Source organism: Musa acuminata, chromosome BXJ1-1, assembly GCF_036884655.1.
Source record: "Musa acuminata AAA Group cultivar baxijiao chromosome BXJ1-1, Cavendish_Baxijiao_AAA, whole genome shotgun sequence".
NCBI classification, from domain to species: domain Eukaryota; kingdom Viridiplantae; phylum Streptophyta; class Magnoliopsida; order Zingiberales; family Musaceae; genus Musa; species Musa acuminata.
This window is the reverse complement of record NC_088327.1, coordinates 6,398,808-6,422,233: the sequence shown is the minus strand read 5'-3', so window position 1 is coordinate 6,422,233 and position 23,426 is coordinate 6,398,808. Positions and strand designations below refer to the sequence as shown.

At 37.8% G+C, this 23,426-nt stretch overlaps 4 protein-coding genes across 6 annotated transcripts in view; 2 read left to right on the top strand and 2 right to left on the bottom strand.

The window, feature by feature from the left end:
- The window catches only part of LOC135633968 (callose synthase 3-like), a 28,282-nt gene extending 16,608 nt beyond the window's left edge, over positions 1–11,674 (top strand). Inside the window, exons 26-43 of the mRNA XM_065144053.1 lie at positions 95–215; positions 303–400; positions 1,197–1,332; positions 1,438–1,589; positions 2,321–2,430; positions 2,550–2,678; positions 2,832–2,900; positions 2,986–3,175; positions 3,493–3,646; positions 6,233–6,352; positions 6,427–6,545; positions 6,627–6,710; positions 8,412–8,524; positions 8,606–8,835; positions 8,919–9,716; positions 9,826–9,876; positions 10,925–11,110; positions 11,194–11,674. Coding sequence (XP_065000125.1) covers positions 95–215; positions 303–400; positions 1,197–1,332; positions 1,438–1,589; positions 2,321–2,430; positions 2,550–2,678; positions 2,832–2,900; positions 2,986–3,175; positions 3,493–3,646; positions 6,233–6,352; positions 6,427–6,545; positions 6,627–6,710; positions 8,412–8,524; positions 8,606–8,835; positions 8,919–9,716; positions 9,826–9,876; positions 10,925–11,110; positions 11,194–11,439 — 3,106 coding nt within the window. The 3' untranslated portion in view covers positions 11,440–11,674. The remainder of the gene's footprint in view (positions 1–94; positions 216–302; positions 401–1,196; positions 1,333–1,437; positions 1,590–2,320; positions 2,431–2,549; positions 2,679–2,831; positions 2,901–2,985; positions 3,176–3,492; positions 3,647–6,232; positions 6,353–6,426; positions 6,546–6,626; positions 6,711–8,411; positions 8,525–8,605; positions 8,836–8,918; positions 9,717–9,825; positions 9,877–10,924; positions 11,111–11,193) is intronic.
- Positions 11,675–12,803: 1,129 nt separating this feature from the next.
- LOC135633919 (histone H4) lies at positions 12,804–13,392 on the top strand. Its single transcript, XM_065143958.1, has one exon. It carries the CDS (start codon positions 12,880–12,882, stop codon positions 13,189–13,191), a length of 312 nt encoding a protein of 103 aa, XP_065000030.1. The 5' UTR covers positions 12,804–12,879; the 3' UTR covers positions 13,192–13,392.
- Positions 13,393–14,934: 1,542 nt separating this feature from the next.
- LOC135583672 (uncharacterized) lies at positions 14,935–16,870 on the bottom strand. Of its 2 annotated transcripts, none has more exons than XM_065143794.1 (2): positions 16,715–16,870; positions 14,935–16,380 (listed from the first exon to the last, which is right to left on the bottom strand). In XM_065143794.1, the coding sequence occupies exon 2, from the start codon at positions 16,227–16,229 to the stop codon at positions 15,261–15,263; it is 969 nt and encodes a 322-aa protein (XP_064999866.1). In that variant the 5' UTR covers positions 16,230–16,380; positions 16,715–16,870; the 3' UTR covers positions 14,935–15,260. The 2 variants fall into 2 exon arrangements, with proteins under 2 accessions (XP_064999866.1, XP_064999929.1); XM_065143857.1 differs by having other exon boundaries at positions 14,935–16,419; positions 16,715–16,822.
- A 1,024-nt stretch (positions 16,871–17,894) lies between these two features.
- LOC135633753 (ubiquitin domain-containing protein DSK2a-like) lies at positions 17,895–23,022 on the bottom strand. 2 transcript variants are annotated; one of them, XM_065143714.1, is made up of 8 exons: positions 22,566–23,022; positions 19,661–20,437; positions 19,385–19,593; positions 19,191–19,298; positions 19,060–19,118; positions 18,637–18,668; positions 18,375–18,461; positions 17,895–18,263 (listed from the first exon to the last, which is right to left on the bottom strand). In XM_065143714.1, exons 1-8 carry the CDS (start codon positions 22,804–22,806, stop codon positions 18,115–18,117), a joined length of 1,662 nt encoding a protein of 553 aa, XP_064999786.1. In that variant the 5' UTR covers positions 22,807–23,022; the 3' UTR covers positions 17,895–18,114. The 2 variants fall into 2 exon arrangements, with proteins under 2 accessions (XP_064999786.1, XP_064999734.1); XM_065143662.1 differs by having other exon boundaries at positions 19,385–19,596; positions 22,566–23,011.
- Positions 23,023–23,426: the final 404 nt, after the last annotated feature.

Below are 23,426 nucleotides of genomic sequence, written 5' to 3'. Positions count from 1 at the left end.
CTGCTGAAACTTTTTATTGCTTTTTTTTTTTGTTGAGTCACCTTTTCTCAAAATATTCAATTGTAATATTTTTTGAATTGATGACGCATGGTAGGGTTGTAAACAATATTTTCTCCAAGGTTGATGAACTTGTACATGAGGGAAGACTGCAAGAGCTGAACATGAGTCATCTTCCCAGTCTGTGCAACAAATTTATTGAGTTGATTAAGTTTCTGGTACAAGTGTTTTTTGTTTTTAAAAGGTTATGTAGTACTTTCCAGTTTCCTCTGATGCAGTGTTCACTTAACTGTTTGTTCTGCCAGATGACTAATAATGAGGCCGACAGAGACCAGGTTATTATTCTTTTTCAAGACATGCTTGAGGTGGTGACAAGGGATATTATGGAAGATGACCTTCCCGGGTAAGATATTTTAGTGGGATTTCATTGTGAGCAAATGTTTATTGGTTGCACAAAAGTTGTACGAGGTGGTAAATTGTGTGAAGTTTTTTCTTCTTAATCCACTGTCTTGATCCCTAGGTAACATTCCTATATAGAAATATATTTTTATCAAGAAGTCTGAGCAATCTTCAATTGACATCAGTTCTGATGTACCACAATGTATAAATACTAAATAGAATATTTTATATTAAAAATAGGACAATCTTGATAAGATTTATTGAATCCACCAGATATTAATAGTTTTTTATAATTCATAAAATTATTTAAAATAATGATTTACTATATGACATGCAATTAGGCCACCTAAAACATTGTATTCTATTCATGAAAATATTTCATCATAGATTTATGATTTCAGGAAACATTAGTAAAAAAAAAGTGAGAATAGGATACTTGATCATCTTAAGACTGTTGTTGACAAGAATTTCGCTACTAGTCAATGACCAATAAATGGCATGCCAATGTCATGACAGAAAATGGCTGCTTTCATAAACTTAGTGGGTGTAATTGGTAACTCAGTATTTATGATGCCCTTTTTTTATGTTTGAACTTGCTGATTACCGGCTTTTGGCACCCTCTGTCACATTATACTTTATATTACTTTACACATTACTCTCACTGTAACTCACGAAAATGCATCTTGACTGTAGACATCTGCTAGCTAGTACTGGATTTTCTGTAGTTTTGCTTCCACCACCAGATGGAGTTTAGCTTTGAAATCAAGTTCTTAGTTCATAATAGTAATTCTTTGGTGCAGCTATCTGGACTCCAACCATGGTGGGCCATATAGGAGGCATGAGGGAATTACACCCTTGGACCAACAAGTTCAGTTATTTGCAAAAGCTGGAACTATCAAATTTCCTTTACCAAAATCAGATGCTTGGACAGAAAAGGTTTGTTATTCTAAGGATTGTATGATTCCATTCATTTATTTTAGTCAATCTTTACATGCAAGTTTGGATTTTCTCATGTTAATATTCAAATCATGATTTTTCCAGATCAAGCGGCTGCATCTATTGCTTACTGTGAAGGAATCTGGATCGGATGTGCCGGCTAACATAGATGCAAAAAGGCGAATCTCCTTCTTCTGCAACTCTTTGTTTATGAATATGCCCAATGCACCCAAAGTCCGTAACATGTTGGCATTTTCGTAAGTTGACAATTCTCTGTGGTCATTTTTGTTATTCCCCTTTATATTTTATTAATATTATCTGATGCATATATAAATTGGGAATATGGACTTATTATTTCCAGCTCACTATTAATTGCACATAATTACTACAAAAATGTAAGCTGTATCCTATAAATTCAGGTTTACTGATCATTGTATTGCAACATTGATAGATTTATGTTATATAATAGCTTGTTCTGAGGCTAAATTGCTCTGGTTGCAACTTATCTAAGCTTACATTTGTTGTCCTACCTTGTGAGTACTGGTGGAGAAAAACAACAGGATTTGTACTAATTTGTTTGTACGATACACCACTATCTTGCTATGATTGGTTCAGTCTTTAAGTCTCATTAACAATATCCTATGGAATGTTCATCGAGGGTCTCCTAATCTTTTGAGATTTTATATTCATGTAGATAACATTGATTTTTACTAGTATAACTGACGCTATTATTATTTTATATATTTGCAAATTGTTTCTAAGATGATGCTTGATGAAAATCCATTATTTTCAGTTAGAGTCTAGTAATATGAAAGGGTGCTCGCTTGAGGCTTGTAATAATTGTTACACATCTAGGCATTTTGCATTTGTGCTTAATCGTTATGATTTTAAGTTCCCTATCCTCTTTTTTCGCTGTTGCTCTTCATTTTTTTTAAAGATTTAATATTTATGTTGATGATAAATAATGTTGTAGCATTTGCTGATGTAGCGTCTTGACCCCCTATTATAAGGAGGATGTTCTTTTCTCCCTAAAGGGGATTGAGGAGCCGAATGAGGATGGTGTTTCCATTCTTTTTTACCTGCAGAAAATTTATCCAGGTTTTTCATGCTTTCTTTTTTTACTAATATGCATCTCTTTAGAGGTTTTTTCGCACTTTCTGTTCTTGTGACTATTCTGTACTAGCTGAGTTTTTTCTTGCTTTATCATTGTGCTGCAGATGAATGGACTAATTTTCTGGAGCGAGTTGGGTGCAAGACAGAAGAAGAACTTCGTGAGAGGTATGATGAATTTGAAGAGGAACTACGACTTTGGGCATCATATCGGGGCCAGACTTTGACGAGGACTGGTAATACCTTGTTCCTTGTTTGCTAGTATGAGATGTAGACATGATTTCATAACCAAGTAACTTATACAGATACATCTAATCCATTTTGCTTCATCACATTCACCTTTCAAATCATTGGATTTTAGTTTAATGTATGCTTCTATCGGATTTTAGTTAGAGGTATGATGTATTACCGGAAAGCTTTGGAACTTCAAGCTTTTCTGGACATGGCCAAAGATGAAGGTATGCTAGTAATTGGTTGTTTCTTTGTCCACCACTTCCAATAAAACTCGTGTATTAGAAATTTTGACAACATGCTACCTTTCAGATCTTATGGATGGTTATAAAGCCATCGAATTAACATCTGAGGAGAACTCAAAAGTTGGAAGGTCTCTATGGGCACAATGCCAAGCTGTGGCTGATATGAAGTTTACTTATGTGGTCTCCTGCCAGCAATATGGAATTCAGAAGCGTTCAGGCGACTCTCGTGCTCAGGATATTCTAAGACTCATGACCACGTATGCTTTGATCTTATGCTTTGGGGTAAAAGTAATGAAGATACTTTGTGACGAGAAAAGATCTTTGGTTGCTCACATGGGATCATCTGCAACTTTAAACAATCATGTTTTGTTTTATCTGTTCTACTCTTTTATGCTGTTTCTTTAAAGTGCTGAATGAAATTTGCCGAATGATGGATAATATGGTATCTAGATCTTCTAATTTTCTTGACCAGAATGTTTATTCCTTCTTTTTTTGGTAATTATATAAGCATAGGATTTGAAGCTTCAATCTGCATAATTGCTTTAGAGTGCTTATGTCTTGTTTTATCTGACAGGTATCCATCTCTTCGTGTTGCTTATATTGATGAGGTTGAAGAACCTAGCACTGATAGAAATAAAAAAAATGAGAAGGTTTATTATTCTGCATTGGTTAAGGCTTCTTTAGCCAAGGCTGGTGATTCTACAGAGCCAGTGCAGAATCTTGACCAGGTATAGTTGTTTTATTATATTTTAACATGAGTAGTAAATTCTTGAGATAGTTAATCTGAGTATCAATTTCTATTGTTAAGTTGTTAACCAGAAGCAGAATTGGACATGTGATTTATGCAAATGTTTTCATAATATTACCAAATTCTATGTTAATTATTGTCCTCGAAAGTCCCTACATTTGAGAAAGAAACCTAATTGATTTGTTTAACAAATTTTTTAATCACCAGGATTCTTTTTGTAATTTACTCTCTGACTTTTATTTCAGACTGATGGAAGTGAAATTTTGGACTCTCTTGATCTCAGCATAAACTTAACTATTCAAAGTAATGTCGTAATATGTAAGGTTCACTGAAATATAATCTATCTTATAGCCATTTGGCAGAATTCCTCAGGTTCTAGTCTGCTGCTAATTGCTTGCAACCTCCAATCCTTATATCTACTAACTAAATGCTTGATCTTTAAATTTTTTGTGATGAAAGATGATTTTTCATCACTCCTGTATTTCTTATGGTGAGCTAGGTTTTGCAGATTAGTTAATGTGTGAATCCATACAAATATCTAAAGGCCACACCACAACATATTGTCAAAATAATGAATTTGATTGGTGATCACTTTTACGACAACTTTATTCCATGCTAAAATCTGTAAATTGGCATTTGATTTCTTTGAGAAGTCAGCTTGCTGTGATAAGAATCATGCTTATATATGCATTTAAATATCTTTCTGAAATCCCTTTAAGGATTTGCTATTTTCTTTTTGTCAGCAAATGAAATCAAACAATTATGCTTTTGTCAGTCATCCATGAACCACAAATAATTGCTTGTTGCAATAGTCATGCTGTAAACATGGTGATAAAATATGACTCCTGATTGATACTAATATTGCCATCTCACCACTGTAATTGACGTGAAAACTACCATCATCTTGTATGCATACACTATCTGTAGTCATGTATACATAGCTTCTCTCTGAGGTCTTGAAAAAAGCCACAAAAGTGAGAATGGCTAGAATTTGAAGGTGTCAGCCAGACTTACTAAAAAGGCTTTCTGTGATAGTTCACACTTCACAAGTGATCACTTATTGCAATAGCAATGCTGTAACCATGGTAATGTTAGGCCATATGTAAAATTTGACATCTAATTGACACTAATATTACCTATCATCTTACCACTCTAACCAAAGGGGAACTATGCCAGCTTGTATACACCGACTCAAGTCACATATGCATAGCTTCTCTCTGAGATCTTAAGAAAAGCCACAAAAAAGAGTGGCTAGAAATTGAAGGTGTCACACAGTCTTATTGGAAGTGTTTGCTTATGCTAGTGGTGTAAGTACTAGTATAAAGTCTAAGGCTGAAAAGTTGTTATCAAATAATTAATAATGGAGACAACAAAGAATAGGATTATATGACCTGGAAAATAAAGAAACATTGGACTGAAATAAAAAAAAGCAGTTGCAGGCTTGCAGCAGTCACAGGAATCACAGAACTGGAAGGAAGCTGTAAGCATTATTGGTTGAAAGCAAAGAAGTGGTAGCAAAACAGAGATAGAGAGAATGGGTACAAATGGCAGCAAATCAGCAGCAATTAGTGAAGATGAGAAAATGAAGAGATGAGGAAGAAATGCTTGAAATCGATTGGACTTCACACCTCACTTTATGCTGCATATGGCCATTCTCTGTCCGCCTCTTCTGCCGAAACCTCACACTTTTGCTTCACTTTCTGATTAACACTATAGTTGATGTTCTGCAAGTGTTAAAATTTGTCTATAAATGTGTTACTCTGTTCTTCTAGATTAATGTAGCAGTGCCTCCTTGATGTTTTATCCATTCTTTTTTCTTAAGTTATATTAGGATGATTGTAAATTGTTTAATTTTTACTATTATGTATTAACATATAAAATATTTAGAAATATGTAGAAGATAGACAATTGTTAATTGTCATGTCCACATTTGTGTTTCGTCTTAGTGTTTCTTAGTGTTCTATTATACGTGCCCACAACATTCAGTACTCACTATTTATGTTATAAGCACTAACGGGGTTTCCCTTTTATCTTTCTACCTCCTGTTCTTGTGCCTTTTCTCGTTGTTCCATCTCGGCATATAGGCTAGGGCTACATTGAATACATATCTTTGACAAATTATTAGATCGATATCTGTCTTTTCACATTCCTCAATCTTTTCGAAGTCCCTTTGTATTGACAAAGGGATTTTGTTTTGGTAAGCCCTTTTTCTCCTTTTGAATTGAATATTATATTGACTGGGGCTAGGGCTACATTGAATATTGTATTGACTGGTGGCTAAATCTGCCAAAGGCGTGCCCCTTTTGAGTTGTTTTGTTAGGCCCCACAATCTTCCTGATGATGATGGAGTGAGCACTAGGAGAAGAGCAAATCTCAACAATTCTTTACCTTTTTGTAGTAGAAAAGAATTTGTGTTGGATATGAAAACGTAAGTTTTTTGTGTGGTTGGTGGAGGTGTTATGGTATGCTGTGCCTGAAGAATAGCTGCTAACACAATGCTTCTATTCTTGCAGTGTTGACTGTTGATGAACTTAATTCCAATGCTTCTTATGTTTTTCGTGAACAGGTAATTTATCGCATAAAACTTCCTGGTCCTGCCATCTTAGGTGAAGGGAAGCCAGAAAATCAAAATCATGCCATTATTTTTACACGTGGTGAAGGTTTACAAACTATAGATATGAACCAGGTAGAGAGGAATTTTCTATATTTCTTATGTATATTTGTTGGTTGCTACAGCCATGCTCAGCATATTAATTGTAGGAACACTATCTGGAGGAGGCACTGAAAATGAGAAATTTAATGCAAGAATTTCTAAAGAAACATGATGGTGTAAGGTATCCATCAATACTTGGAGTCAGGGAGCATATATTTACTGGGAGGTATTTTCTCACTTCACTTTATGCATATAACTTGATATTCTGTGTGTTATGCTTGATACTGACCACAAGTAATTTTGGCAGTGTTTCTTCTCTCGCTTGGTTTATGTCAAATCAGGAGACTAGCTTCGTGACTATTGGACAGCGTGTACTTGCCAATCCTTTGAGGTGAGATTTACTTCCTCAGCTTCAATGTCGCCTTATTCTATGGTAGGATGAGCATCATGTTAACTATGCTGTTAAGGGGAAAAATCCATGTTGGTAAGGGAAAGAAACCATGCTGGTGGTAGCGATATCATTATTAGCTACTGTCATAAGATGTCTCACAATAGGCAATAGCATTGGTGGAATGCCAAGAACCCTGTGTGCTTGTATTTGCATCATATTCTTGTAAGTAGGTAACAAGTTTCCACCTTGCTGATGGTTGATTCCTGTCTGTTAGATATTTTAGCTTTTACCAAGGAGTAAAAATGTTTCCTCATTTTGATGGCATGGGTTTTTCAGTTGATATACAAGGAAAGGTTGGTTGCTTGTTTGGTTATATCTTATCGATGATAGTCATGTTTATTAGCTTTCATTTTCTATCATGCTTCTGCCACTTTGGCATTTTAGTCTCATGAGATTTAGGTGTGTAACACAAGTGATAGATTTCTGTTGAGACAAGTTAGTGCATTTGTTGCACAAGTAATATAGGTCTCAGGTTCGAGTCCACTTGTGAGCATCATGTTCATCATTTAATGTAATAATAATAATAATAATAATAATAATAATAATAATAATAATAATAATAATAATAATAATAATAATAATAATAATAATAAAAGATTTAGGTGTGTAGCCATGGTTCTCTTCAAATGTGGAGTGCATCATGACCTTAGAACTAGTTGACTCTGTTAACTACCATCTAAGTGCTATTTTTTTTTTATTTGCCTTATTAAGTGGTCTGCATTAAGCCTCAAATGCTATACAATTTATTTCTCATATTGTTGCTATCTGATTAATTTATATATTAAAAATTGTCATTATTCTTGAATTAATGTTAGAATGATAATATATAATGTCATATGTTAATTAACTGAGATGCTAAAAAAATTTTTAGCATCAACAAATGTGAAACTTATGATACTTTTTTTTGGAGTTATAAGGGGGATGTAGGCTTGATGAAGTAGTATTTATTCAAGTTATTATTAAAGATAAAGTACAAAGTATCTTTTTGAAAGATATGGTGATCTAAGGTGGAGTTGTTTCTACAAGTTATTTACTTTGAATTCTGTAGATTACCTAGAAACCGATACCAGGAATTGTAGCATTGCAAGGAACTAAAAAGGAGATTTGAAATGAAGAATGCATTGAGATATGGGTACAGGTGTGGGATGCTCTTATCTGTATTGGGGTGTGTGAATGCATGGAAGAGTTGATAATTGGATGTATGATGCTCTAATGTCCAGATTGCAACCTTTTATTGTTCCATGCAGTACTGGTTGTGACTCCAGTTATTGGATCTTGCACTGGATTCACAGGTTACATCTTTCTTTGCAAGGTACTTTATTAGACTACTATGTTCTTTTTTTGTTTGCTGTCAGGGAGAGTTTGAGGTGGGAGGAGATATCTGCGTTTTATCTATTCATGGTGCTTAGGACTTCAGTATTTTTTTCCTTCACATGCATAGGTGCTCAAGTGATGTTTATGCTGACATAATAATCTTTATTGAGAGCCGTAGATCCATTTGATTTTGTGACCAATCAAAATGCCACAAAAAATGAAAGTAGCACTTTTGCTGGCTTCTTCCTGCATAGTATTCAATAGCCTTTTTTCTTTTTAACTTTGTGTATTGTCCCAGCTCCTATGTTTTCTTGTCTTCGTGTGTAGGGTTCGATTTCATTATGGCCATCCGGATGTCTTCGATAGACTTTTCCATCTAACCCGGGGTGGTGTAAGCAAGGCTTCCAAGATTATCAATTTGAGTGAAGATATATTTGCAGGCATGTCACTAATTTTCAAGAATTTGATTTTTATATTCTTTGGGTGTCTATATTGTAACAGATATGGTGTTTTGTTGGCAGGTTTCAACTCCACACTTCGTGAAGGCAATGTTACACATCATGAATACATGCAAGTTGGTAAGGGGAGAGACGTGGGTCTTAACCAGATCTCACTATTCGAGGCAAAGATTGCAAATGGAAATGGAGAACAGACATTGAGTCGTGACATATACAGGCTTGGTCACCGTTTTGATTTCTTTAGAATGTTGTCATGTTACTTCACCACTGTTGGTTTCTACTTCAGTACACTGGTATGACTTATATCCTCCACTGTTTTCTGATTTTGTAACTGGTTCATGCTGAAGCTAAACATTAGTCTGTTTACTACTGGCAGGTAACTGTGTTAACCGTGTATGTATTTCTTTATGGCCGGTTATATCTTGTTCTCAGTGGGCTTGATGAAGCACTAGCCACTGGAAGAAAATTCATGCACAACCAGCCTCTTCAAGTTGCTCTTGCTTCCCAGTCCTTTGTGCAACTTGGATTTCTAATGGCTCTGCCTATGGTGATGGAAAGTGGTCTGGAAAGAGGATTCCGCAATGCACTTAGTGAATTCATACTTATGCAGTTACAGTTGGCTTCCGTGTTCTTTACTTTTTTGCTGGGGACCAAGACACACTATTATGGGAGGACATTGCTCCATGGTGGTGCAGAATACAGAGCTACAGGGCGTGGCTTTGTTGTCTTCCATGCAAAGTTTGCTGATAATTATAGGTTATATTCACGTAGCCATTTTGTTAAGGGTCTAGAATTGCTGATTTTGCTTGTTGTATACGAGATCTTTGGGCAATCTTACAGAGGTCCAGTGGCATACATTTTTATCACTGCTTCTATGTGGTTTATGGTTGGCACCTGGCTATTCTCCCCTTTCCTATTTAATCCTTCAGGATTTGAGTGGCAAAAGATTGTTGATGATTGGACAGATTGGAATAAATGGATTAGTAACCGTGGGGGAATTGGTGTGCTACCAGAGAAGAGCTGGGAATCATGGTGGGAGAAGGAGCAAGAACATCTTAGGTACACTGGGAAGCGTGGTATCATTGCCGAAATAGTGCTCGCCTTACGCTTTCTAATCTACCAATATGGTCTTGTCTATCACTTGAATATAACAAAACATACCAGAAGTGTGCTGGTAATTACCAAACAACATGGAGTCCTGTTGATTCATTCTTTGTTATGTCTTAACTAGAATATCTGAAGAATATAAGTAACCTAACATGTAAATTGTGAATAATTTTCAGGTTTATGGTATCTCATGGCTTGTGATCTTGGGGATATTGTTCATCATGAAGGTACATCAACGTTTTCTGAGTTCATAGATAAGTTGTCTCTGATATTTTAGTAATTTTACTTGATGTATTGTGTTGGAAGAACTTTGAAACACTGGATGACCCACTTGAGATACTTCCTACAAAACAAGTTTCATTTAACTAGTATAATTTCATAGCTTTCTCTTCATCTCATGGCTGCAAAGTGTTATACAACTGAGGATTTGGTAATCTTGTCATACTATTTTTTCTACAGTGCTTTTGTCATTTGAATCCAATAAGAGTTCTCTTTGCGGTGTACAATAAGAATTTTGATGCAAAATAACTAATGGCAGCTGACAAATTTTTTTTCTTGAATTTTCCAACAGTTATCTTAAAGAGAAATTATAGGTTAGGTGGTTATTGCTAATGATCCATTTTTTTTCATCCTGTCTTTCCTTGGATCGTTAAAGTGGACTTTACTTGATTCAGAGTGATTTCGTAATACGCACCGTGATAATAAGGTGACTATATAACATCTTTCTGGTGCCAAGGACTATGGGATTATTAGAATTCTGTATATTTGAGGGTTGTCATTCTAGAGATGAATGAATTACATACATTTCTTCCATATTTTCAAACAGTTCCTTGAAAATGTTTAGCGAACCTACTAAGACTCGATGTACTTTGTTGACATTTGGCTTGTATTTATTTTCCATAAACTGCGTAAATTCAAGTACTATGGTCTACAGATACTGCCAATAGAAATTGAAATCTAAGTTTGTGCTCTTTTTGCCGATTTAGGATGTGGTCTGTTTTCGTGTGTTCTTACTAAAGTAATTCTGCATCATTTCCATTACCTTTGTATTCTGGATGTGCTGTGGTGACATTTTGGCTCGTCTTTATTTGCTATAAACTGCAGTCCTATGGTTGTATATAAAACGGTGAAGATAGTGCTCTTTTTGCTGATTCAAAATGTGGCTTGTTTTCATGTGTTCTTACTAGAGTATTGCTGCACTGTGTCCATTAGCCTTGTATCTGCATAACTTTCTTTGTGAATTTACGAATCTTTTCTACTTCTCTGCTTTTCCAGGCCGTGTCGGTAGGGAGGCGAAGATTCAGTGCGGAGTTTCAGCTTGTGTTCCGGTTGATAAAGGGGCTTATCTTCATAGCCTTTGTCTCCGTTCTGATCATATTGATAGCTATCGCGCACATGACGGTTCAAGATATACTTGTTTGCTTCCTTGCCTTCATGCCTACTGGATGGAGTTTGCTTCTGGTAAGTCAAACCACACTGACTCTTCCCATCCATTCTACCTTAAAACACCAACTTGTGGAACTGATACATGTCATACTTGTCAGATTGCACAAGCTTGTAAACCTCTTGTCCCTTCCAACTTCTGGGGATCGATTAAGGCACTTGCACGAGGCTACGAAATCATCATGGGTCTGCTCCTGTTCACTCCGATCGCGTTCTTAGCTTGGTTCCCATTTGTCTCTGAGTTCCAGACAAGGATGCTGTTCAACCAGGCGTTCAGTAGAGGTCTGCAGATTTCCCGCATTCTCGGAGGGCCCAAGAAGGATCGGTCATCGAAGAACAAGGAGTAGACCTTCGCTTGGAAGACCATTCTCTTTTGTGATCTTCAAAGCTTATTCGACTTGAGCTGGTGTCTAACTCATGACATGTATCTATCAGTCGTTTGCAATCGTGTTTTAGCGATAGATTAGGATTATGGTTTTGTTGTGACGATGCCAGGAGTTACTGTGATGTGCATAGGGCTCATTCTCAGATACGTAATAGTTCTGTTGATAGAGGCCTCCATACGGCCCAATTTCTGCTGAATTTGCAGAGACCACTTTTGTCCATAGAAAAAGAAAGCCAAACCTCCCGTCCATATAAAAAAAAAAAATTGAGAATATAACGAAAAATGAAAAACCGAATGTGTTTGTTAATATCTTTAGGTAGTAAGATGTTCAAAATTTTTGGAGGGTTCTGTCTTGGGTGTTGGGAAAGCCCATGGAAGAAAGTTTTGGAGACAAAAGTTGTGCACATCAAAACTCTTTAAAAAAAGGTGTTAAAAGGTATTTTATACGATGATAAACAAAAGGTAAAAAACAGATGATAGACAATCAAGCTTTTGATAAGAGTTTTTGAATGAACTATACTGATTTGATGATAAAGTTCAAAAAAGGGTAATTTTATTATTATTTTTTTTCAGAGCGTTATATTTTGTTTTATTCTGAAGAGTGTTTTTTTACTTTTCTAGAAAATGAGATTATCCCTACCTTTGACTAGTCGATCGCACTCGAGCCATCGTCGATCGTGTCCTTGTCGTTTAGACTCACCTTGACTTTCACCTTTGTTGTGACTGAGCCCTCGTTGATCGTGTCCTTATTGTCTAGACTCTCGCTTTTGTTGCAATCATCAATCTTGTTGTCTAGACTTTCACCTTTGTTGCGATCATCAATACTCGAGCCATTGTCGTTCGTGTCCTTATTGTCTAGACTCTCGCTTTTGTTGCGATCATCAATCTCGGACAATCTCAATAGTGGTAAGGGCTTAGGTAGTTTTTATTTATAATATTTATTTTATACGTTATTTTTAATAATATACGTCCTTAAATTGATATATTACATTAACAGATCACATTCCAGTGAAAATATATTTATTGTATTTTTTTTTTATTATGAATCGTCTTTTTCTTTTCCTCTCACAAATTCTTCTGTTTGTGATCTATGTTTCTTTTTCTGTTGACACCGTGCTGGCGACTTAATAACACGTCAGGGATCCGGACCAAAACTATTGTTAAATCTGAGCCGATGATCCGTAATCCAACGGTCCGTATCCACAGTCCATGGATCCTAAAAAGGCCTCGGATTCTCCCGCCGAGATGCTTCACCCATTCGAATTCCAAACCCGCCTTCCCCCAATCTTGGCGTCTATATTAATCCCCTCTTACCTCACTTTGATCTCATCCAGCATCGAATCTCCTCATCTTCTTCTCTTCGGCCCCTAATTTTTCCGGGTGGTCTTCGTCCGATTCGGCCATGTCGGGGCGCGGGAAGGGAGGCAAGGGGTTGGGCAAGGGCGGGGCGAAGCGCCACCGCAAGGTCCTTCGCGACAACATCCAGGGAATCACGAAGCCGGCCATCCGCCGCCTCGCCCGCCGTGGTGGCGTCAAGCGCATCTCCGGCCTCATCTACGAGGAGACCCGCGGCGTCCTCAAGATTTTCCTGGAGAACGTCATCCGCGACGCCGTCACCTACACCGAACACGCCCGACGTAAGACCGTCACCGCCATGGACGTCGTCTACGCCCTCAAGCGCCAGGGCCGAACCCTCTATGGCTTCGGAGGCTGAGCGCCGTCCCTCCATCAAGAAGTGGTGGAATTTGGAGTCTGGTCTGGTCGATTAGAGAAGAAAACGAAAGAAAAGAGAAGCCTTTGGAAAGTCGAAGCTATGGTTGAAGATTTGTTGCTGTTCAAAACATGTGCTAGATTTGCAAATATGACTACATGTGATCATTGACTATTCTGCATGAAAAGTCTCTTCTTTCCTTTATGTGATTTCAAGTTATCCTCAATATGACCGACTACATGTGCAGTATGAGATGTTCAATGATTGAAGCCGCTTGTTTGGTTCATATTTGGCTGAGCAAACTTTCTCATCGTATTATTGCTGAAACCTTAGTCGACTTTTTTTGGGTCAAAAGATTATGATTGCCAATGGAAAGTTTGCAATCAGAATGGTGAGATTTTGTTATGATTTGGATGGAGTTTTACAGATCAGCCAAGCAAAAAGCAATCTTAGTGACTGTAATAGCCATTACTATTATGAGACTAAATTGAGATGTCACAATCATTCTTCCAACAGGCATCTCCTCAGATCATGTTGGCCTCACTTCATCACTGTGCCAATCAATTTTACAGTAGCATTCTACCATTATGAGCTTGTCCTCAACATGCAAATTGCAGCCATGCTAGTGAGAGAGCTAAAATAGTCGCCTGCAAGAGGAACTCACCTAAGTTTATAGGGGCATTTGTATTTGTTGTTTCACCATCACTGACATTTTAATCATCTCATGGGTAGTCTGATTCAGGAAGAAGTTTTAAGAACAAGGACCATTGTTCATGTGCAGGACAGGTTTCAACCTAAGAAACAGTACTATACAGATACTGACTTGTCATCTCTCATAACACTGCAAGCATATAGAAGCATTAGAAGAAATGAAGGTTCAACACTTAAAGAGGAACTATAAATGGAGCTGCAAAATGAAAGAAGAGAACAATAGAAGTTCACTCATCTGCCAAATATCAGTTGCAGTAGAAATATTTTTTTTCTCTATGGTTAAATCAGTTCTCACAGGACATTCTAAAAGTTGTGTGCAAACTATCTTAAGTTTTGGAAAAATCAGAAATGAGAATGCAAATAACTTAATAACACACGAAAAACCTAATGCATTGAACTTCACAGTCAGCATATAAATCTGCATCCTGGACATCTATCTATATGGTACTTAATGTCATCTCTCATTAGTCCACAATATCTCATCTAATAATACATTATGATTGTGACACACCACTAGGCCCTAAGCTTAAGATGTTCTAAAGTCACTTCCGTGTAAATCACCCTATTTCTGTAAACCATGCTAAAACACACAGATATATAATACGATACAGAATTATCTACTCCTATCATTTACAGCATGGAGTTAAAATAATACTCACTGTATCAAATTCCACATGCCAATTCAAAAGATCTGCCAACCAATCTCCAATGCCGCTCAGCTTTCTCGGCCCAAATATTATGACTTCTTTCAACATTCAAGGAACTGCCGACACTTTACTGGCATAAGCAATACTTTCATTGATCATGAAATGCGCAAAATCCCAAAACCAAAAGAATCCTGGTCTATGATCTGAACTATTACTATTTGACTTGATGGCATAATCTCTCTCTCGCGCGCTTAATTCATGGATGCATTGTTTTAGCCAAAAACAGTGATATTTGTACCATTCACCAAACAAATATCACCAAATGAGGCATTCCAAGCAAGATAGTATTCATCATAAATAGAATGAGAATCAGTATAACATCCATCAATAGCTAATAATAGACTTATCACTGATTTAGGAATGATAATAACTCAAATGTATAAGAAGTATTAAATACATCAAGTGACAGATTAAAACAAACAAAATCAAGCCACTATTGACATAAAATATGAAGCAAGCACCTTGTGAAATGAAACCATAAAGCAAACAACTGCAAAGGATCTGTTTGACTGACTTCCTGTCCAGATTGCATATGGAACTTGTGACTGATTCCAAATGCCAAGAATGTCAATACGAGCTCCAGAAACATCATCTATGGGCGCAAAACTATCATCCGGGCACTCAACAGTTGCGATCTTGGTTGCCGAAGAATTGTCAACATAAAGCACGCAAAATCTTGCTATCAGATGAGCACTGTGATGCCCTGATCTTTTTGCATTTCCATGCTGAAGTAATCTCCATTGACATTCCACCATCATTAGAAGGTCCTGCATCATCTGCAGACGTATTGTACCGTGCACAATCCAACTTTGATTCTCCAGTGAAAGAATAGTGATTTGCCAGTGGCCTCTTTAGCTCTGCTTTGCCTCTGACATCATATTGACTCAAAGGTAATTTCTTTTGCTTAATTCTCACTTTCCTACCACCAGCCAATGATCTAGACTTAGATCCATCCTGTTGTTTCTCTGTACAGTTACTGGATGCTTCTTCCTTCCTCCGGAAAACGTCTTTCCCTTCTGATTTATCTATAAAACATTTATCATTCATCCTAACACCCTCATTATGCAAAACATGTGAATTCTCAATGCAGATAGCATCACTGTTACAAAGAACTTCTTTCCCAAAACTGTTCTTCGCCTTATTATCTGAAATTCTAGGTGAACTATTCATTGCAAGATGCAATTTCCTGGCTAGTTCTTCATCTGTTTTTTGGGTCCCCGCAGAATAATTGTTCTTATACAAGAGCTTTATCGGGACCTGTTTCTTTCTCACTTTGGTTCTAGTATGGTAACCCTTTCTGGACTTTCTCGTGACAGAATCCAGATTCAGTAATGCACTCTTAGCAGCAGCTTTCGCCTTTGTGGCTGCAGCTGCTTTCTCAACTGCATTGTTTCTTGCTGTCGCTGAAATTTCCACCGCAGCCAAAGCTACGGACTTGGAGACCTTGACGATTTCTTCCAGAGTCGAACTCGGGGAATTGATAATGTCACGAAGCCGAGCACCAAGATCGCCAGAAACACAGGGAACTGGTGGCAAGAAGTCAAATTCGGAGTTCTCCCTCCTCAATTCAGCAAGAAGACGCTTCCGAGGCGGCAAATGGGTGATGGCATCGAAGGACTCCATCTAAATAGCCCTTACAAAGCAATGATTATGTAACCCAATCTGGCCTTTTTGGATCAAAAAATCGATCTTGATCGATTAATGTCACGAATTAGTTCCAATCGTATCATATTATTCAGGCCAGAACCAGAGTACCCTTGCCGACAATTTATGCCTACCCAATAAATCGCACAGGTCAAACACAATAATAGACCTACCGAACAAAACAAACAGAAAGAACAGCAACGATTCAATGATACGTCGATCGAAGCAAGCAGATCTTTTTTCATTTCAGGAAGAACAATAAATCAAGCAAGAAAACTTGAACTACAGCCAACTGAATTAGCACTCATCTGGAAATATGAATTCAAGGGGGAGAAGCAACGCCTCGAACCAGATCCGAAGATCGTCGTTTGAGGCGAGGATTATGCCAAACCAGGTAAATTACAGATTCGCTGGATCGAATTAAAGGTAACGAGATCATGAGATGGAACGATCGAGATCCCTACCTCGTTCCTCGCGAGCGGCGATTAGGGTTTCCTCGACGGGGAGATTCCGATGATTGCCTCTACGCAATTTTTCGCCCAAAACCCACGAGAGAGAGAGAGAGAGAGAGAGAGAGAGAGGATGACATATATACGTCGCCGACGACGAATTCCTTTTCCGAAATTACAAGACTGCCCCCTCGCTTTCATATTTCCTACTGTTTTGTTAGATGTTGTGAGACGTTCCGCAGCGGCATTTGGAAAGGCCACACACAAACAGCAAGAATGTGTCTGAGAATGATGAGAACAAAGAGAAATGAGTTTGATGAGTTACTAAGATTTGAATCTAAAATCTTGTGATAAATTATTAAGATTTTTATCAGCTAAATTGGTTGATATTCTCTCATTCATAAAATAGATTAGTAGAGAATTATTTTCTGTTTGTTTGAGGAAATCAAGACAAATTTGACTCATAAACTTGGGTTGGTGTTTGGAATGTTGGTAAGCATTTTTGTGTTCTTTTCTGTATTTGAGTTATGAGGCCATATGCCTAATTCTTAACTGAGAATGCTAATGCAAACTCATTCATGTGGTTTTGGTAATGTGGAAGTTCACTTTGTTATGCAACCATTGTATCCAAGCCTTCTTTTATGGATCAAAATGATGATGAATATGATATCATATTAGTTTGGTGGTGGTGTATGATACTAAACTCATTTATTAATTGAGAGTTGGAATCTTCATTTGACCAATTTAACTAATAAAGATTTTATCAATTCATTATAAGATCCTTGATTCAAAATCTTAACTTTGTAAGAAAAAATCCTGATTTATCTAAAAGGTAGACTTCTTTAATCTTTTAATTCTATCTCATATGATAGCATTGATATTTTCCTTCTGGAAATAACTACATCATTATGAACTCACAAGGGAGCTATGCAACATTGTAGATGTACAAAGGAACAGTATTTCTATACCAATATGAAGTTAACAGCTGCTTTGCACCGTTGCGTAGATGAATACAGTTCGATATCAAAAAATAAACTGGCAAGGTTTATAAAATTATACCAACATTTGGTGCATCAGTACATACCAAATTTAAGAAGAATTTATATGCAGTCCAATTTGCAATTCGGATGAAAAAGAGAATATAAATCACTCGCAATCAAGAGATTTATTGTGATCAGACCATGTCACCAAGAAATGAGAGTCAAGACTCCTGTCAAGCCTGAAGATACTTCAATTTTGTATTTACAAAGACATCTGCAAATCTCCAAGGCAAAATGCATAAACACCGAATTAACTTCGTACAGGTTTACACAAATCATGAACAGCATATATGATCATGCCTTGCCCAAATTATGAAGTCGGAGCTAGTTGTGAGCTAATAGAAAAATGACAAAGCAAGCATGAAAACAGTCTCTTTATCGATCAAGATTCCTTAAAAGCCAATCGACAGCTGCATGGACATTGCCAGAGGTGGCACTTAAAGCACGAATATTCTCTTGAGTGTTCAAGAAACCCATTTCTTGTAGCTGGGACAACTGTGTTGCGTATCGCTCCTCTGGAGGCACTGCAAGAGGAAATATCCATAGAATGCTTAGTCCTCAGAATTTATGGGATTGCAGATTTCCACTGTAAAAAGGTATTCAAGTACTAAACGACAGGCTAGAATGCATATAACCATCAGGATTACTGGGAACACCAGCGCCAGACCCAAGCCCACCAAACATGTTCATCAGAAGTTCCAGTCCATTGTTATTCATTGTCCCTGTAGCAGAGCAAATGATAAATGCTCCTTTTAATTCAAATGTCCATTGTCCAATAGTATCATCAAGTCAGAACAATTTTTGAGATATTGAGGACAGCAAAATCATAGAAGTAACGAGAGAACATGTGATCATGAGGCTCCAAAGGCCAGATGCATCTGACCATATTTCTCATACCTGCTGTACCACCGCCAGTCTGATTCTGTTCCCTACAACAACGGATAAGAAATAAGTGAACTAATCAAAATTTGAAGCCAAACTAGAGCAAAATTTTCCTCTTGACAATGTCACGAAGAGCATGCCAGAAACTAATCCGTCCTAAGGTGCAAAAACAACAGACTGTCAAGCATTAGCTGAAATTTATATTTTGAACAAGTTCATACATCAAACTTAAAATGTCTTTTTGATTTATTTATTATTTTTTGTTAATTAAAAACAATAGTAGACCATGGGTAGTAGAAGAAAAAGAAACAAGACCAACCAAATCTCAACATGTATCAGATCAGAACCTTCTTTTTATATGCCATAAATTGGAAAGGCTAATGAGAAAGCAAAATAATCAAAATAAAAGGAATCAGTCTTAAATAGGATGGAACTTACTGGCTCGATTGCTGCCGAACAACCTGGGATACAAGTGATTGCTGAAAAGACAGAAGTTGCTGCAAACAAGAAAACAGAGGTTTTTTAATAACAAGAAACCTCGTACAAGTAATGATTGCAAATCAATCTACCTGCAATGTCTCAGGAGAAGTAAGCTGTCGAATCAATTCAGGGTTCTGCAACATATCCCTAAGTTGGGAATTGGATCCCAACATGCCACCGAGTTGTGGATCCAAGACCTAGCAACAAGCAGTAATCACAAAAAAAGGAATAGAAACAGTAACAGTTCCATCTCACATTCTCACTCATTATAGATAATAGATACCTGATTCATGAACTGAGGGTTGGAGAGGAGAGACTGCATCATCTGCATAATGGCTGGGTTCTGCAGAAGCTGATTCGTAAGGGATGGATCTGGCATGCCCCCAGCCATCCTTTCCAAGTCCGGTAAACCAAGCCCACCTAACCCAGCAACACCTGGAGATCTTCCATCATTTGCAGGCACAGGTCTCGAGTTTGTAGACTGTGCACCTCCTGCTGTGGCATTAACTTTTAATAAATAAAAACAAACAAACCATATGAAGATTACAAAGCAACTTACCAGTATTGCTCCATGGGTTTGGAAGTGGGTTACTATTTGGTGCAGCAGACTCGGTTGTGACATCAGAACCAGTACCAGACTGATTTGCTGTCTGATCTCTAGCCTGCGAAGCACTCTGATTCCCCAAAAGTGCTGCAAATGGGTTTTGAGCCAAATCATTCCCCATGTTCCCTGACCCTGTTGTAGCATTCAGAAATGGTTCCTGAACAGTTTCGTACATGCGCCTAAGAGCATTAAATCCTTCTGGGGATGCCTCAATGTTGCTCATAGCCCTATCAGTGTTCCGCATCAATTCTCTCATGAGTTCAGGATTCCTCATAACTTCCAAAGATTGCCGGAGAGTACTGGGATCATTGAGGACATGCGCAAAATCAGGATTGCGGTCTATGATCTCACGCATTTGAGGATTATTCATTATCATGTTTCGCAGTAGGTCAGGGTTATTCATCAGACTCTGAACGGCAGGCATATTCATTATTTCTCTCATCATGCTAGGATTTTGAGCAAGCTGCTGCTGCATCTGATTAATATCTGGTAAGCCAAATCCCAAAAAACCCGATCCATTACCATCTCTTCTGTTGACACCAAGGCCAGGAAAGAGTGAGCCTCCAATATCAGCTCCTCCAAATCGCCGACCTTCATTAGTACCACCATTCTCAACACCAGCACTGTTGGCAGGAATCCTTGAAGCTCCATTGCTAGCTGTTGTCACATCAGCAGATGCAGCTGGTGATGTTAAACCACGTACCAAATGAATTGTGTGATCTGACTCCAATCCTTGGCAAGACAAAAGTCAAAACATTGTCAAGATGGATCACAATAGAACTGACCACATCCATAGCCATCTAGCTTTCATGGTCATTAATCACGCACACAAAGCAACAAGGTGATATAGCAGCTGGCAAGAACTTGGGTGATACTAAGCAGCATTAACAAATTACATTTAGATGATTCAGATAGTCACTATCACCTATGACCAAAATTACAAAAAGATTAAAATATTAAGACACCGGAAGTTTTCCTTCTATTACTACTCCAAGGTGAAAGTTGAACACTGTACAATTAAAAAAATATACACATTGTTCAAGCAAGTCCAATTGTAACAAGAATGTCAAGACATTAACCTCGTATGGCTAAAGTCTAGAAACTTTTCACCTCCAAGTATGAATAAACAACTTCTCATGTCTTATAAATGAGAAAAAATATAATTGCAAAATTTTCTGTAGTAGTTGAATAATTTGCATCTCCTTGTAGATGTTTATTTTTTTTTCTGATAATAAACCTGATGATCTTAGTTCCAACATTTTGATATTACAAAAAATAATCACGGTTACATTAATCAAATCTTTCTAGATCTCATACCCTATAAGCTTAACCCCAAATGCATGATAAAGGAAATTCTTCTTCCATAATCTAATGATCATGACAAATGCATATTCCAATGTTCCTTGGAGACAGCTCATTGCACTCAAATGTTAGTTGCTTTAGCCTAACTACCAAAAGTTATAAAACATTGTTTAACACTTAGTTAATCTTCTTGAGCGCCTTGAACCCTGAGTGAGCAATTGAGTCCCACTTAAGCAAGCACCTCAATTGAGGTAGCCTGCATTTATTCTCTATTCTCTGTCTCTCTCTCTTTTCTCCCCTTTCTTCGCCGCTCTACTCTCCACAACCAACAATTATTGTCACCATTTCCCTCTCATCCCTATTCTTGTTAATAATGATTACCTTTCTCAATTTATTTTCATATTTTTTTAAAACAAAGCACCTCAGTTTATCGAGGCAAGTGCCTAGGAAAATAAGGGACCTTGGCGCCTTATAATACCTAGCATTGACAGCATTGCCCCCTTTGGAAGGACAATAGACATCAGCACATTCGCCTCGCTGTACATCTTTTCGAAAGAGGCTATAAATTCAGCTCCACAATGGAACAAACAAAAACTCCAGACTTTTCGCTGATCAACACATAAGAAAAACTACTCAACATTAATGCTTAGGACACCTTCATTAAAAAATCAACTAAAGTGGGCATCTGTTCAGAAAAAAAAGTTGTATATTTCTAAAGAAAAAGAGACAGGATATGATGGATAACAGAAAAGAATATATCGACCTTAAACGTGACAAATACATATTTCTTGTATTAATGAGAAAACAAAAGGCCTAATTATGCATACAAATACATATTCCATATTGATAAACACAAGCCAAATCCATTAGACTACCTCTCTTGACTAATTATGCGTACAAAGAAAAACAAACAGAATTTTCCCTACAGCTTTTGAATAAAACATATGAAGCAAATACTCACGGAGCACAGAATATATTAGCTCACTGGTTACCAAGTAGCTAATATTAGTCAATAGTGAAAAATTGGCGAGAACTCTGCTTTCTATAGGGTCAACATCCTCCATACAAAGTCAGCACTCACCAAGTAGCTAATATTGGTCAATTTCAAAGTCTCATATATTTCCCCAAGAGATCCAATTTTTCGTAGCTAGAGAAAGATTGATCATTACAATTTTTTTTTACTTTCAATTTTGCTATGACGAAAATCTCTCTCCATCACTAGAAGAATACCTTCCTCCCTCGAAGAATGAAGGCCTATTGATTGGATGGGAAAATCTAACCAATTTTAAGGGGCATCTGGCAGTCAATACGGCAACGAAGGACCAAAAGTCAACTTTTCTCTTTAACAATACCTTTCTCGTTTGACGTTTGATCAAAGAATCATCTTTTCCAATAACGTTCAAGAATCTCGATCACTTCACGAAAGAAGAATGAAAAAGTTATGAAAGTGACTTCTCTATTTTAAGCCGTAATCAGCGTGATACGATCAGAAGGGGATGAACAAGGCATCGGCCGCAACAGCAAAAGGAATCGAAATCAAGGGGGCAAATCCACGCACCATAGCTCTCCAGGGTATGCTCGTCCTTCAAGATCCGGCCTTTATAGATCAACCGCTGCTGCTCCGCCGGGACGTCGCACTTCTCGACGAGGGCAGCCTTGAAGGCCCCGACGGTGGAATCGAGGGCGATCTGCACCGAGAACTTGGACCCGTTCGAGCATCGGACGTGGACGGTGACGGCGGCGCATCCTCCGACGGCGTCCGAATCGCCAGCGCCGCAGGAATCGCCGTCGGTGCCCATGTGCCCTATGCCAAGGGCGATCGGACCCCAATACAAAGACCGGGTAGGGAGATCGAGAAAAGAAAGTAACCTCAAGACTCTCTCCGGCTCGCGACAGACCAAAAGAAACGCGCAGATAGAGGGTGAGAGGAAGCGATCAAGAACGAGAGAGATGGAAGAGAGAAAGAGAGAACAGGCTCTCGTTCCGCATCTATTTCAAGGGGGCCGATAAGGGTGGAGAGGAGACTCCGAACACCCCCGCCCCCCTCGGCCCCCAACACGTGACGTGCTCGTGGGTTGGTAGGCGACACGTGATTCTCACGTGACAGAGGAATGAGATTGCCAATTTTTTCCCCCCAAAAAAAAGGAAGAAAAAAAAAAAGAGAAACAATTCCGATAAATATGAGAGACTTTAGTACGACTGCCGGAAGGAGTCAAATAGACTCGAAAGGCAACCAAATAAGGATCATTGTTGAGCTCAAGATGAGTGAGACGCGTATGCAACTGACCTATCATGCAAGTAAACAAAGTGCCATCAGATGACATTAAAAGAAATCCGATTCTCGCTTTTGGGATATTAGTATTAAAGGAGACATTAGTATTTAATTTATGCCACCCGATATGAAACAACAACTAATATC

Bases quoted from the DNA above. Each gene is read 5' to 3' on its own strand.
- LOC135633753 (XM_065143662.1), bottom strand. From the start codon at position 22,806: ATGGGCACCGACGGCGATTCCTGCGGCGCTGGCGATTCGGACGCCGTC. The intron at 19,597-19,660 runs GTAAGTTGCTTT...TTAATGCCACAG, and splicing joins AAACCCATGGAGCAATACTG to CAGGAGGTGCACAGTCTACA. The intron at 19,119-19,190 runs GTAGATTGATTT...TCTTGTTTGCAG, and splicing joins CTTCTCCTGAGACATTGCAG to CAACTTCTGTCTTTTCAGCA.
- LOC135583672 (XM_065143794.1), bottom strand. From the start codon at position 16,229: ATGGAGTCCTTCGATGCCATCACCCATTTGCCGCCTCGGAAGCGTCTT.
- LOC135633919 (XM_065143958.1), top strand. From the start codon at position 12,880: ATGTCGGGGCGCGGGAAGGGAGGCAAGGGGTTGGGCAAGGGCGGGGCG.